Below are 16,401 nucleotides of genomic sequence, written 5' to 3'. Positions count from 1 at the left end.
ATGAATTCCCTGTGCACAACTCTGTATTTGGAAGAAATAATGATGCTCATGGTCAGTTCCTGACCTTGTGTGCCACCTTTAGGCTTAGCCTCCACATTCATTCATGGAAAACAAATAAAAAAGAAAAACAAGAAAAGAAACAAGTCTGGTGTCAGAGTCCTGGAGCTTTTATTACCAGTGATTATTCTAGAATCGTGACATTAAGGGGTTAGTCTCACACACTGTTTGCTCTAGATGTTCATTGAGGTGAAATTGCAAATGCACAAGGGTAAGTGGCTAGAAAAATCTAAAATCTGCAGGAACATGTGAAGCGGTCCAGAGTTGCACAAGGAACAGACATTTCATAAAGAGGAGATCAGCAAAATTTTAATTAATTGATACCAAACCTGATGGAATTCCTCCGGTCATACAAAAAATAACTAAAATAAGACGACATAAATAAACTCTTTTAAAGTTGGTTCCTCAAGTTTGCATCATTTTTCCAACACAATCTTGATAATGTGATTAGGAGATTAAAAAAACAAAACAAAACTCTTGGAAGCTCCTTTAGACCCACAGATGACAATACACAACCACCATCACTGAGCGATACTGGTCAAGCGTACACCAATCCATCCATCTATTTTCTGGTTATCCAATTCAAAATCACCAGGGCGTGGAGTCTATCCCTGCTGCATCTTTGTATGTAATTCTTTTAGTATCCTTTTCAGTACCAAGTTATAGAAGCCTCAGGATATTATGCAAGGGCATTGTGTTTTGACCCTGGCTTACCAAGTTTACCAAGCCAGAGTCAAAACACTATGCAATAAATATCTATTTGTTTTTGTTTATGTCCATTTTATGGACAAAAAAACCAAAAAAAAAAAAGAAGTAAAACAAAACCCCGAATTAATAAGATTTAGTAAAGCACAACAAGAACAAACTGACACACTGACGTGACTGAAGTGGAGAGGCAGCGTGAGCCAAAGGAGACATATTTATGCTCCTGTGATTTTCAAAGCCTGGTACCTCCACTAAAGCACATGAATAGAATAATCCCTACAGCTTTTAAATGGACTTTAGGTCTTGACAGAATGTTCTGAAAATACACATTTCTAAGTCAAGAGCAATTATCTTCAATATTTAATAATAACAAAAGGCAGTGTTCTCCTGGCAATGTTTACACTCTTGTAATGGCTTTCTAGCGACAGTGTTATCAAACTGAATGCAAAGGAGTCTGTGGAATACAAAGCAGAAATGAGCTCCAGTGCTTCTCAAGAGTTCAAGCACAAAGTGAGCATTGACTACGTATTCCCTAATTTATCTCTTAATGACCTATTTATACCTTTAATCCAGCATTCATTCTCCTGTGCAATATACCCTTAAGTCGACAATTTTCAATCGACATGAGAGGTAGAAATGCAGTGGGTTTACTGATGCCAGGATTGCATTTATTGAATATTTGAGCTCAGATTGCCAGTGTTCCTGGAACCTGCATGTTGTCATGATTTATTTAATATTTTCAGGCTCATAAGAGCATGACATCCTTTCAGCTGTAAAAGTAAAGGTCTTCAGAAGAAAAACCTATAGTTTGATGGCATGTCAGATAACCACAGTGAAACGTACACAATGCACAACACTAAAAATATGTTTTGTTCTACTTTTTGTTATTATAAACTGCCAATTGTTTAACTAAGCATTTAACCTAAGATTTTAATTTATACACAGTGTTTAAAATGGTAAAACACTATAATAATTATAATGGTAGACTTTAGTGGTATTTCACTGTTTCCCGTCTTACTTTAATGAGTCTGTTTGATACTACAATTGATGCAGTCAGTTAATACTGGCTGAAGATGGGAGTCTGTGCTGTGAGTAATGGTAACTAGGCCAAAAAACTTTTCAAAACTATTCCTAATAAATATGATAATGTATAAGAGCAATCAGAGGTAAAGACCTCTGGAAAACTCATTTGATTATTCAGATGTCAATTTCAAACCATTTCCCAACATTTCAAATGTCACTTCAATCACATATTTATTTCATTGCATGCATGGGCAGACTTCTGATGATCAAAGAGAGGCAAACACTGCTGAATTTTACATTCTGATGCAGACACAAGAAGCAGAGGCACACTTGTTTAGCTTTCAGTGTTCAAGTGGATGTTATCAAAATACTTCCTGCTGCCTTCTTCTTTACGTGATGAACAGCGCAAGTAATGTACTGCGGGAATGGACCAGGTATTCCTCTAGGAACGCAAGGAAAAGTCTTTCATATGTAGATTACCTTTTTGTTTACTACACATCTTTCACAGCTTGTCAAGATTAATACATGAATCAGAAAAACAAATCTTCACCCTATGTTTTCCAGACATTTCAAACTGTACAACATTCATCAAGGACGACGAAGCTCACCTCATGCAAAACAGACTTAATTAGAGATGCTGTGATAGGGGGTTTTATGGCTGATTACCGTAATTGTCGGGCTATAAGCCGCTACTTTTTGCACAAGCTTTGAACCCTGCGGCTTTTAGTCAGGTGCGGCTTTTCTATGGATTGTCCATGATTTTTGTGATATCGTAAGACGATTTGTTTTGTTTGTTCCGCTGTTGTACGGCACTACGTTGCCTGGCGGAAGGATCGGGGTTCAAGAGTGGTATGTTAGTCACATGTCCGTCCGCCAGGCAACGTAGTGCCGTACGAAGTAGCGCGAAAAACAAACTTCAAAGTAGCGCTACGCATTCAGCAGGAGGCGTGGATGACGAGCGGCGATAAACTTGCGAAAAGCAAGTTATGCCCAACTCCACCGGTGGATTCTGACAGCGTGGAAAAGTGTGAAAACATCCACGATCACCAACAGATTTTGAAGGGCTGGACTGCTGCATGATGGAGAGGAGGACACCGCCACGGCCCTTCTGAGGGTGTTCGACTCTGACACTGACAACGAGGATTTCTTTGGTTTTGAAAGTGACAACGAAGGAGAGAAGCGGAGAGTGGATGACGAAGCCATCCTGAGCCTGTTCGTTTCCGACATTGGAGAAGAGGACTTTGGTGGTTTTAGAGCGCAGGAAGAAGAGAAAGATGGTGAATGACTGACTTTTCTTCTTGTTAAAGCCGTGTCGCTGCACCTGAGCCTAAAAGGTAGGCCGAATCTATTTTTCTGGTGTGCTGTAGGTTACTGTTATGTACTACATGTGCAAATATGTACCCATAACTTGTTTTTCAAAATATTAATAAAAGGGGTGTGTCTCCAAACAGCCATCTCTTTCCTGACAATTCCCTTTGTGCATATTCTCTTACATATGATAAGTCAACATTGAAACACCTGCGGCTTTTAGTCAGGTGCGGCTAATGTATGTACAAAACAGGATTTCCCCCTGATTTTAGCTTGTGCGGCTAATATTCAGGTGCGCTTTGTAGTCCGGGAAATACGGTAAGTTAACGGGTGTCATATCTGTGTGGTGCGACTGACACCAATACAGCAAGTCATAATATTATCCAAAAGAAACGTTGAAAAATGAATAGAATAATGGACAGAAAGAAATCTTTTTTTTTACCACTCCAATGTGAAAAGGAATTTAGTATCCCAATTAAAACCATAATGCTGTTTGAAACCAACTCCAAAATGTAAGTTTAAAAAACAATATATAGTTTCTTTTCTACAATAGACCAGCTTCACAGCTTTGAAAATACTCTTCAAACCTGGACTTGATTATTTTTGGTATTTTTAAGACCCTCTTGATCATATAACCATCATTTATATGTAGAGTTGTGAAATCTGAACTAACAAGGAGAAAAGTAAAGACTAATGATTGCATACTTTTAAATTCGTGAAACCTTTACTTTGTCTGTGACAACAAAAATGCCAAACAGTTGATTAATTAGTCTTGGTTTGATTAATCTTGACCTGTGTGCTTTGGTCTAGATGTGAAAAATAAGGCAGAATAATGATTAATGAGCTGAATCATATAATATATTTCATATATTATGTTGAGCTCCGGATACAATGCCAGGTACCTCAAACAAACCTCTGCATACAGTTGGTTTTGATATTATTCCAAAAAAAAAAAACTTCTGACTGGTTATTCATCTTTGCTGGAAAAGAAGCAGAAAAATCCCAACATAGACTTAATAAAATGGAAAGAAATCCAAACTGTTTCTAAATTAAATATCCTTTCTGGCATTAAAATTCTGAGTGAAGTTTCAAAGGTATGAAGAACACAGCCTGCCTAAATAGACAGTGTAGCTTGAGCAGCACATTAGCAGGGCAGCAGCTGTCATGTACCTTGCACTCACAATTATAGCAACATCTCTGGTGCTCCATCTAAGTCAACACAGGAAGCATTCAGGCAGAGTATGAAAGGAAAAATCCTGTATTTTTAAACCTCCACCCTCCATTTCTTAACTTTTGGCTTCTGCATTATTAAAAGCGACAAAAATATTTAGAATTTTTTCAGTATTTGCAACTACAAAACAGTCGTGATACAATGCCATGGGCCAACTGTCCACTTAGTAAAAATGGTTATAGCTGCCAACAATAGGTTTTGATTGTAATATAACAAAAGTCTCACTAAGAGAGACATGCCAACCTAAAACTAAGGTGAGTGCGAGTTAGAGAGAGCAGACAATGTGGCGTAACAATACTGTACATAGTAAATATATGCTTTCTATATATAAATATAGAAAGGTTAGATTAAAACAATAATAATAATAATGGCTTGAGGTTTGGGCAGCAGAGTGATCTAGTGGTTTGGATTTATGTCTCAAAGCAAGAAGGGACATTTGCACATCCTCCCAGTGTCTGGGTGGATTCTCTCCAGGTACTCCAGCTTTCTCCCACAGACATGACTGTTAGGTTAAATGATTATTCTAAACTGGCCATAGTTGTGAATGTGAGAGTGATTGGTGACCAGTCCAGGGTGTATCCAGTGCCATGCCCTACAGCAGCTTCAGCCCAACCATGACCCTGAACTGGATAAGTGGATGAAGACTGATGGGCTTGGGGTTTAAGCATTTCCACATTGTAAGTGCCTTTTAGGGAGCAGTAACTTATTGAATTTACATGTATGTAAATGCTCTGGTATGTGCACATTTCATTGCAGTTAATTAGAAGGAATAAATAAAAATGCATGAAAATGTCAGAAGTAAACCTGTTGTGATTTTAGTGTTTTCTTTCATATTCGTATTTCTGTCATGTTATTGATGTGATTAGAGTCAGTGCACGTAATTTCTTGCTTCTGACAGTTTTTTCTACTCTTGGGTGTATGATGTCAGTGTGTATTTATATCTAATATTGTCACAACTTGGCCACCTGCTTTTCAAGCCTTTCATTTGCTAGGACCAGCCAGTGAGAAGGTTTTTAAAGGGCCACTGTCCTTATTGGAATAACAGCTTGTTTTAGATAGTGTATAAACATCATAAATTCCTTTTCAAATTACCATCCAAGCAAGTGAGTAGTAAAGATAAGGAGATGGACAAACAATTCGTGGCTTTCTTTGCTCAGTAGTGGACTCATTCCAAGCATTTTTGCCCCTTTGATTAATTTTAGACGGAAAAATAGATCCCAGGATGTATGTAGATATAAATAAGCCTCAAGCATAATGTGGCTCCTGTGAGGTAATAAAAATACATAATAAAGTCTTTGGCTCATGTTTACAGTTGTTATAGCATGAGTAAAAGTTTTCATTAGCTTTGTCCTTGAAGTTGATGCGTTGAGCATCATTTGAAGCCGGCCACAATGGATATGGAAATGGAAAGTACACTTGCTATTGGTCACTGTCCTGCAGAAAAAAAGGTGTGTAATAAATTCTGTGGCCTTCACCACCTCCACCCATTTCCATGGGACACCTTATAGACATCAACTACATACCTGCAGCTGTACATTTACTGAAATTCTCCTGCTGGTTATTTGCTAGACTGCTCCTTCAGTAGCTGTTGGAGTGTGACACCCTGACCAATGTGCAAATAAGACTCTTCTTGTGCCCAAGTTTCCACTCATCTATTAGTCAAACTTTAAAATCCACACACCCTAAAAACCTTGCTATGTTAAATGAAAACAAATAAATAAATAAAGCTCTCCATGGTTAAAGGACCTTAATATTAAACAGAGATGTTTGCTGCTGTGAGATTCAGAAAGCATCATACACCAACTGGGCCTAAAATGCCTGCAAAAAGGAACATGTATTTTAATTTGTTGAAGTGAAAGGTCAAATCGATGTTGACTGATAAAATTTGCTTCTGCTTCGGGGAAAGCTGTGACATACTTCAACATTTGAGGTCACCACTTTCGTTTGCTTAAGCTGTGTAGGAGGTGACTAGCAGAGAGATGATTTACAGTGGCTTACTGTAACTGTTTGCTGCTGCAACAGTACAGTATCAAGAACCCAAACAATCTTGTGCTTATGACATGCGCCACTGCAGCTCCCATCAGGCTCCAGCATTAATGGAAGAGTCTTTAGGCACTGCATGATGCCCTGGATAAACAAATTACTGGGAGAGATTACAATTCAGAGTTCTGGGTATATATATTCCCCCCCATGTAACCCCTTTATATTACCTTAGGGTATGTACTAATGAAAATAAACCTTCAGTGCCAGTCCACATTTTTTTTTCTTTTGCACTTCATGAGCCAATATGTTCCAGTTTGAGTCCAGCTGATGCTGATAATGGCTGACACAGCTTTTCCCATACATCCTTAACTGCAACTCTCTTACAAACCTCTGGAGCATGCCTTGTCATGTACCAGTCTCAGATCTTTAGTTTGTTAAAATGTGTGTCCTACACTCTCTCTAGACTTTTCTACAGTCAATTTCTGTGGTTTTTAGAGTATTTTAGTGTTAATAACTAAATAAAATTGTCATTAAGAACTGGGATTTGCGTATCGTACCTTGCCTGCATCCATGCCCCCATTTTAACTCATAATCTTTGAATAATAATGTAATTTTCTTGCTCACCTACTATTCCCACTACGTGTAGTATCAACCAAAACTGTAAAGTGCCATGCTGCTGTTTAAAAAAAACCATTGCTCTGTGGTCCACGGCATAAGAGGTTAACAGCAATATAGGATTGCTTCTTATTGATATAACAGCAATACTTCATCTCAAGAGGAGTATCATGTTTACAGCTGGTCCGCCATTTACATCAAGGCTATAAAGAGAATTCAAATGATTACAAGCAGGACAGTTGCTTGAGTGTAATGTCATGAAATGAGATACCTGTTCAGAGAGACAACCTAGGATTAGTCCACAGCCTAAGGCTAATACCAATCTTCTTTCAACAGTGCAAAACCATGTGTTTATAGTGCATACAAATGTGCTAAGCAGTTGCATTGCCTCAGGTTACTTCATAAGCGTAGAGACAAAATAACCAGCCGTCTGATGCCAAAAAATTCAGATTCACTAGGCTCACAATCTACACTGCAGTTGTTTTTTTGTGTTTGTGTTTATCTACAATTCTAGTATCAGGATAAGACAAGAGTCTATTTGAAATGTTGCAGGGCATCTATAAAACATGATGTTGTACAGCACCATGGAAAAACCCTTTAGACACTGAGAATATAAAGAACATAGAGGAATGATAATTTTCTTGGAAAGAGACAGACATTCTTGCATTTTTAAAGTGGCATTGAGTGATAGTTCTCCAGGCTTTCTAAATGTCTTCCAAGGCCTTTTTTGGACACTGGTAGCTTTTTCACTCTTTGCTTATTTTCTTTTATTTGTTTATTTTTACACAGGACCTGAGAAACGCATCTGCCCCTGAAGATGATCCACGTACTGTTTACTGAAACCTCATCATATGACTCAGTATCACAGCAAAATGTGTAATAAACAAGCTGGTCCACTGTGTCCATTTGACGCTTTGCCTCTCCAAACCGTCAAATGGACACACGTGCTGAAATTACAAGCACGGGGAGATGATATATTCAAAGCCAGGAAGTCAGCAGTGAGCAAAAAAAAATATTAAATGCACACCAGGGTCTAACATGTATGGACATGTAAATGTGTTAATAATTTCTGCTTAAATGTTTTCCCCATGATTATTTTCATGCTGGCTTGAAATAAAATATCCCCCTCAGCTGTTACTGCAACTTCTGCATGCGTGTACACTTCAAGTTTTGGAGAGCTAAAGCGTGAAATGGACACGGTGGACTGGCGTATCTATTACACGCTTTGTCATGATATCGGGTTAAATCAGATATGGTCTTGAGGTCTTGATTGTTACTAAAGGGAAACAGGGAGAAAAGGCTGGGGTGTGCCAGATTACACTAAACTACACCAGAAATCCCACCAACGGGTCTTATGGGGTGATGAATGCAAATTTGAAAATTTTGGTTCAAACTATTATTATATACAGAGGGAGTCAGGAGACTATAATAGTGAGTGTCTGAGGCCATGTGTAAAACATAGTGGAGGATCTGTCATGATTTTGGGGTGCATTTCAACCAGTGGTGAATTGATGGAATTTTGACACAGAGAAGTATCATCAGATTTGGATCCACCATGGAATACCATCTGCAGAGCATCTGACAATGGTAATAGTTTCATTTTTTAGCATGACAATGATCCCAAACACAATACTAGTAAAAGCATATCTGGATGTAAAAACACACAATAGAACACAGAGTCTCCCCAGAGCCCAAATCTTAACATAAAATGGAACAAAAGGCAACCAAATTCCAGGGAAAAGCTTTGAAATGTCCTTTAACCCTTTAAGACCTACCATAGAACCAAGTCCGCCAGAGCTTATATTATATTTTTACATGCTGTGGAGCCATTTTTGGGAGCATTTCAAGTTGCTATACATCAATACAACCATTATAGCCCAGATTTTAATAATATGTATTCATTAAGTGCATAGTAATTACATAAATTGCAAAAAAGTGCAATAAACTACAAAAAAAATTGAAAATCGTTTTTGATTTTTTTAACATATATTTGTAGTTAGAGAAATTTAAGAGGCTTATCCCTCAAAACTGTAAATACAAAAAAGTTGCACAAAATAGTTTCCCACCACAGGAAATTTATTTTGAGTGTCTTCATAGTTTTATTTTTGAAATACACCAATTTTTATACACTGCAGGAAAAACGAAAATAAATATTATAGTGCAAATTTGCAAAAAAGCAGCATGTGCATCAAAATAAACTATTTCCAGCAGTGCAATATGCTGGCATCCCAGAAACGACACAGAAAGTCATAAAGTCAAAGATAACTTTTAAAAAGAGCAGTATAGGCCCTGAGGCCCTGATCGCAAAAAAGACTACATTTCCGCGAAAATGACGTCACTTCCGGTTTCGGGCAGGTAATGGCGGAAATGCAAAAGTTCGCGCTGACGTCTATTCCAACGTAGGAAGTGTTATGGACAGCTGATCGGATCGGTAAAGCGTGTTTCTGGAATATTATGTTTTTGTTCCTGCAAGTGCTTTTTATGCAGTTTTTGCAAAGCTTTATGTGGAAGGAAACCGTGACCTAGGACAAGCTGATGGCATAAGATGTAAGTACAACTCCTCCGGTTTCATATGCAAAAAAATTTTTTGCGCTAGCTTACGTGGTTGCAGTGCTACTGGGATTTAAAAATAGTTACGCATAACAGAGCGTTCCCGCTCCGATCGGCTCTAAAGGGTTAACAGTGTTAGATAACTATTCCTCAAGACTACTTAAATACAATAAATAAAATCTGGCTAATAGTTCAGCAGACTCTATTGAAGAATAAGGGTAGTCATACCAAATATTGACTTTCAAGCTCAGAATTGTAAAAACTCTGCTTTTGCCTTATGTACTGTGTACCTTGGATGTTTACACTACATGTGTTATGATACATAACTCCACTTATTTCCAATTTTCCCAAAAGATATGATTAAATGAGGGGTTGCTCGAGACTTACGGACTGTAAGTCTTCTAAATAATGCACAGTTTTTAACATTTCACACGTGTTGCTTAAAGATACTATCCATGGGCTACATCACTTGTTATGCTTTATTCCCAGCTGATTTTGCTTGGCAAACTTGTGTTTTATCAACTGAAAAAAGTCTAACTAAAGTCTAAAAGTGTTTAAGTGTCCAGTGTTTAAGGACTGCCCTTCTTCTGAAATGTCTATAATTCTTACAGCAGATTGTATATGTTGGTAAATGTAATAAGAGTATCTCACCTGACATGACTGTTCCTGCTGTCAGGATCTCGAGCTGTTACAGCCCCCACCTCCGTGCCACTTGGTGAGTTTTCATAAACATCCATGATATAATAATCCATAGAAAACACAGGGGCTTCGTCCACATCCCCAACTGTAATTTTAAGGGTGGCAGTGTCTTTGAAAGAGCCAAGATAGGAAAAACGAGGATCCACATGTGTATTCACCCCCTCGATGTTGAGCGTGTAGGTCTTCTTCCTCTCGAAGTTCAGAGGCTGTTGGGGAAAAAGCCCCACAGGGGCCACATGATTAGCATGCTCATAGTACAACTAATTTAATCGCACCCACTATTTCTTTTCGTTTTTTAAAGCGGGGTAGTGAGGAACTTATACCTGTGGTCAGGGCCTAGTGTGTATGGGAGTAGGCGTGCCCCCAGTTTTTAGCAACATAAAAAGAGACTGTAAAGGATTATGGCTTTATCTTGCCATAATTTCTATCAAGAAAGTGAGACTGTTATAGCAGAAGGGATTATTTTACCTCACAGACCAAAGGAGTTTCTAGTTTATTGCTTCCTCAGTTGGTTGTTTTCTGCTGGGTAAAATAACCTTCTAGTGGTTTTGAAGAGATTCATATAACAACTTCATTTACCTGCTGGTAAATAGTACAAGCCCACTTTAAAAAAATCCTAAAGCTGACCCATTAATTCCAAACAACAACACACTTTCTGGACCAACTCCACAAACACAACTGTGTGTACTTTGTGGTGAAATTAGTGCATAAATCAATTGCTCCTATATGCTATTACAACACTGCATGTGATAGATCTGTGATATGAGGATTTTATCCTAATGGTCTATGTTCCAACGACATTTTAAGCAAATGTTCCAAGCACTAAAGTGAGAATGCACTTACCTTTTTTAGGCTGATGATTCCTTCCCTCGTGTCTCTGTCTGCAGAAATTGAGAACATGTTGGCCCCCTCTGAATTGATGATGCTGTACCGAATGTCCGCATTGACGCCAAGGTCCTCATCATTGGCTTTGATCTTTCCTACAGGTTTCCCTACTTGAGCTGATTCAGGAACGTAGAGCTGGTAGTTTTCTGTGGATGAACATTGATGTTAGAGACAGCAGAACAATTTTAAACACATAATCTGCCTCCTCTGCCTCATACACTTGTCTGAGTATTCTCCTAAAAAGCCTTAGCTAAGCAATTCTAATGTGTAACCACTTGTTCCTCGGGGAATGTAATTAAAAATATTTTGCTGTGTTTCAATTGTCATTAAATGAGAAACTTAGGTTGATAGCGCTGCAGTGGAGCACATCAAACTCAGAGGCAGATGATTATTCAGAAAATGTTGATGGTCTTGAAATAGTTTTTTTTTTTTCATTGCAGCACAAATGGAAAAAACTCAGAGCCGAGGGGGATTATACTTGATGAGGCGCTTCCAAAGACAAAGAATCACAACTTTGTCATTACTTAAATTTATCATTATAATTGAGAAAATTCAGACTGCAAAACACAGGGTTTTGATGAAATGCTCATTTAATTTAAACAGCTAATTATGGAAAATTTGACTCCAATGTGAGGATACACAGTTACAAAACAAGTATCATTCATCACAGTGACGACTGCTGAGTTGGTGAAATTTATAGTATGAAATGACAATATATGCTGCAGAAAAACAGCCCCATGTTTCCTGTGCAAACGCATTAGGACTTTTAGAAACGCCTTCCCTTTAACGTAACACACTTAAAATACAGTAGAAACTTCCTCTTATAAATGCATCTTTAATGTAACTGCCTCAGGCAGGTGTGTTGTAAGTCTTCTGCCCAAGGCCAAGCCTGCATGGTCATGCAATGCAGCAGAAGCTAATGTATTCAGATAAGCAAACTAAGATGTCAACATTGGCACTGGTTATTTAACTACTGTACATTCACCTTGTGGCTAGTTTGCCAGTTTAAAATGCGCTGCCATACAATCTCCCAAATGGAATTGCACGATATTCCAGCACAAATGCAATTGGAGGAGGTCAGTTCTGCAGCATAATAATTTACTATAATGCCCCTTAAAATAGCACTAAACTTTGTTAGGTCAAACATCGTCTTCAGGTGCATTGTACATACTCTGGGGAAACTTGGGCGGGTTGTCATTGACATCTGTCAGTGTGATGTTGATGGTGGTGGAACCAGAAAGGCCTCCAACTTGACCTGCCATGTCTTTGGCTTGGATGACAACAGTGTAATGTTCCCTGGCTTCTCGATCCATGTTAGCTAAGGCAGTCCTGATGATTCCTGTGCGACATTTGAGAGGGAAAAAATAAACACAAAACATAAACTAGGTTAATAACTTTGCAGTTAACACGTTTTTTATTTATTCGTTTTTATCTAGAGGACAGATAGAATATACTTTTTTCACTGTTACATTGCTATATTTTTTTTCTTACCAACACCTCTTGTACCACTGACACAGCGCTGTGTCACTCTTCTTCTTAAAGGCTAACACTATAATACCGTGCCTCTTTATCTTTGATTTTCCTCATCTCTCACTGTCAAGGTTAGCTTAATATTCATTATGTTATAAGAAATGACTATGCAACCTTGGATTAAGGCAGAATGCAACTTTCTGGGGGACCCAATTTGTCACATTTATTACTACAATAACACAGCAAACACTGCCATGAACTTTCACAATACTAACTCGGTGATATATGACCGGAACTCTTCCCACTATTAGAAACTGTACACAGGTGAATCACAGCACAATAACAAGCTAAAAAGATGGAAGCAGTATTAGCTTCCTGTGTTGCCATTAGTAGGTGATTTATTGAATGTAATAGGTTCATGGGAATGTGTTTGTGCGTGCGAGTGTGCGTTTGACTGCAACTGTATCTTATTTGTTAGCCTATATAGCTTTGTGTGCGTGTATGTCTATATCTGTGCTCGGGGCTTAATTCGCCATCTTTGGTCCTGAAACCACAGCAGCACATGGAGCCTGATCTAATATGTTCTGTTACATGAGCGTTGATTGTAAATTGTGCTTTTCCCCACAGCAGAGACCCTCTGGCAACCACTGAACTCGTGTTCTTTTGAACTTCTGAACCCTGCCATAATTCACAGGGGTTGTCCCGGTGCAGTGCAGTGACACCTGCGGGTTGGTGTTGATCACAGGGTGAAATCCACATTGCTGCTGTCGATTCCTGTTGTGATTCAACAATCAACATGAGAGAATTAATCGAGGCATTTCTAAGGTCTCGGAAAAACCTAACCTGGCTTTTTACAGGTTTCCTATCAACTGTGTTGCATGATAAAACCACGTTTTTCCTCATTGTTTGGCTATTTTATTCATTTCTATATGAAGTTGCCCTGACATAAAGGGGGTTGTGTGTCCCTCACCTGCTGCTTACATTCTACAAAAAAATCAAATCACCTTCATGAGCCTATTTAAAAAAACATCCCTTTTGTATCTTAATTTTGCTCTATTATAAGGTCACCTTCCTTACAGTTATCTTCAAACTTTAACTCACAAAAAAGAATTACAGTATTGTATTTCTATCATAGGAAGACTACGTTTAGATATTATTATATTTGATGTAAAACACTTGCATTTGAAAAATTTAACAGGGGTTAAACTGTGATATGTGAGCAGTGGGATGGGGGCTGTGTCACAGTATAGTGAATTGTTTTCATTACTGGGTCAACTGTCTGTCTGTTGCCCCCCCCCCCCCCCCTTTTTTTTTTTTAATTCACAGAGTGGTTAGATCAATTTCATGCATCCAGCCGTGCCACTACTGCAAGCAAGCTGCTTTTAAGCAGCAAAACTAAACTATCTGCAATAATCCACTTGATATGGTAGAGGAAAAAATGTGAGGATTCTCCAGGGGAAACAATATTTGGATTTAGCTGAAATTAAAAATGTAACTCTAGTGCCATTGGATTCATCCTGAGTGGGAGTTTTGTTCAGAATGATTTCACTGCAGAAACTGTGAGTCTGAAGCAGTGAAGCAATTTGCTATAGAGAGAGAGGGATGTAATAAGGCTACATAAGATCACAATGGAAAGTCAGAATATTAAAATAATAAATGAAATTACTACTCCTGTGTTATGTTCATAAAATGCTCACAGCACCTATTGCAATATGGGGACAGTATAGATGCTGTTGCTGCAGGTGTGTGATGCTATAGCTCTTTAATGAAGTGGAGGAAAATACAGCATTTTACATTTGATTGTTCGCTGCTACGCAATGTCTGAAAATTGAGGGGCCAAGTAAGTTATCAACATCTGATTTGTGTTCTAAACTCAGCATTTAAAAAAAAATTGAGTTAAGTGAATTAAGGCAGGGCTATGATTTCCAAAATTCCCCAAAAGAGGCAGCTATATACCTGAGTTATACGATGGGCCATTTTCCTCTTTCTTTTCTCCTGGACTATAGACAGAAACTAATCCACTTGCCTCAGGCTGAATAATCATTAAAAGTGGGTCAAGGAGTAAGGCAGCCAATAGTATTAAGATCCAGGGGATCTTAGGTTAAACATCACCTGTCACACAGAGCAGTGGCTGAAGTCCCACAGAGTGCTAGTGAATTGGGATTCATTAGTAGTGAATCAACAAAAGCCTTGCCACACTTTAAATATCAAGACCAGAGTGGACAAGTACTATCTAAATATAAAGGCAGGCTTTATGAGGAAAAGGAATTTACTAAAAAAGGCATCCAGGATTTCCCCCAATGTGACTGTGTAATCTTAATGCAAGCTTTAACTTCCTAGGACCTGGCGTCCACATATGTGGACATCACATTTTGGGATGTCTAGACCAAAATAATACATTTTGCTCCACAAGGGCCTGATATCCAGTAACAAGGACATTATACTTTACTTTTTTTTACTAAACTTTTAAGCAGTTTTTTGGTGACATGCTTTCAAGCATAATAATAATAATGGATTGCACTTAGCGCTTTTCGAGACCTCCAAAGCACTTTACAATTCCGCTATTCATTCACACACTGGTGGAGGCAAGCTAGCTACAGCTTCCCTGGGACAGACCGACAGAAGCAAGGCTACCATATTGCGCCATCGGCCCCTCTGGCCATCACCAGTAGGCAGTAGGGTGAAGTGTCTTGCCCAAGGACACAACAACCAAGACAGACAGAACTGGGGATCGAACCGGCAACCTTCCAGTTACAAGATGAGCTTCCCAACCCCCTGAACCATGGTCGCCCGTGGTATTCTGCCAAATGCAGTCGTTGGAAGATGGCTGTGAAATTTAAACAATTCTCATGTTTCAATGTATGCCAAGAAAGAACACCCCATACCATTAAACTGCCAGTGTTGGCAATCTGAGCCATTGATACCCTATCATCTGATTATTGCAGCATAAATTGACACTCATTAGACCAGGCAACATTTTTCCAAACTTCTATTGTCCAACTTTGGCGAGCCAATGAGAATTTCCTGTGCTAAGCTAACAGGTTTGGACATATTTAGCATTCAGAAATGCTCTTCTGCATACCTTGGTTGTAATAAGTTGTTATTTGATTTACTCTTGACTTCCTATATGCCTGAAGCCAATCTCCTCTGACCTCAGGCATCAACAAGGCATTTTGCCCAGCAAACTGCCACTAACTGGATGTTTTGTCTTTTTTGTCTTGCAGGTAAGTCCCAGTAGAACAGCAGTTTCTGTCTGTCTGGCACCAACAACTATGTAACACTCAAAGTCACTTAAATCACCTACCTTCCCCATTCTGATGCTGGGTCATCTGGACCATAGCTGCATGCATCAGTGCATTGAGTTGTTACCATGTTACCAAGTGATTAGATATTTGAGTCAACAAGCAGTCATTGTACATAATTAATAACCATTCTATGGAATGTTTAAATTGGGCATATGTTTTACATTATTATTATTATAAAATAATAAAGAAGACATTAAATAATTAAATATAATGACTAACATATTTCACATATAAAATATATTATCAGAGAGGGTAGAAACACAATGTTTGTCTTTTAAGCCTCTCCAGGAGATGAAAATACTCCAGATTTTTATTGAAAAGCTTTCATTAGAGCACAAGCATTTTATTCTTGTCACAGTGTTCTTTTCAAATGCCTGATCTCAGCATGGCTCTGCTGCTTTTCTTAGTTTTAAAACTAATCAAAGCGCTTGCAGCCATTTTCATGTAATGATGCGAGCTTTGCAAACTCTATTGGAAGGCCTTTGTTATTAACTGCAGTCTTGGCATTACTTAACCTGGGGTCCTTGAGACACACAGACCTTGGCAAGTGGCCATGCTTTCCATTAAAAC

The 16,401-nt window shown here is 38.5% G+C and overlaps 1 protein-coding gene across 1 annotated transcript in view; it reads right to left on the bottom strand.

Moving 5' to 3' along the window:
- LOC146701666 (cadherin-18) overlaps positions 1 to 16,401 on the bottom strand; it is a 95,377-nt gene that overhangs the window by 27,007 nt on the left and 51,969 nt on the right. The window contains exons 5-7 of the mRNA XM_085467954.1: positions 12,228 to 12,395; positions 11,015 to 11,202; positions 10,124 to 10,377 (exon numbers count right to left, since the gene is read on the bottom strand). Coding sequence (XP_085324080.1) covers positions 10,124 to 10,377; positions 11,015 to 11,202; positions 12,228 to 12,395 — 610 coding nt within the window. The remainder of the gene's footprint in view (positions 1 to 10,123; positions 10,378 to 11,014; positions 11,203 to 12,227; positions 12,396 to 16,401) is intronic.

The sequence above is a fragment of the Copadichromis virginalis genome, linkage group LG9, assembly GCF_057382275.1.
Source record: "Copadichromis virginalis isolate Kocher_CV1m ecotype Utaka linkage group LG9, C_Virginalis_male_GT1.1, whole genome shotgun sequence".
NCBI lineage: Eukaryota > Metazoa > Chordata > Actinopteri > Cichliformes > Cichlidae > Copadichromis > Copadichromis virginalis.
Note: the sequence above shows the minus strand (reverse complement) of the source record. Positions and strands in the feature narration are given on the sequence as shown.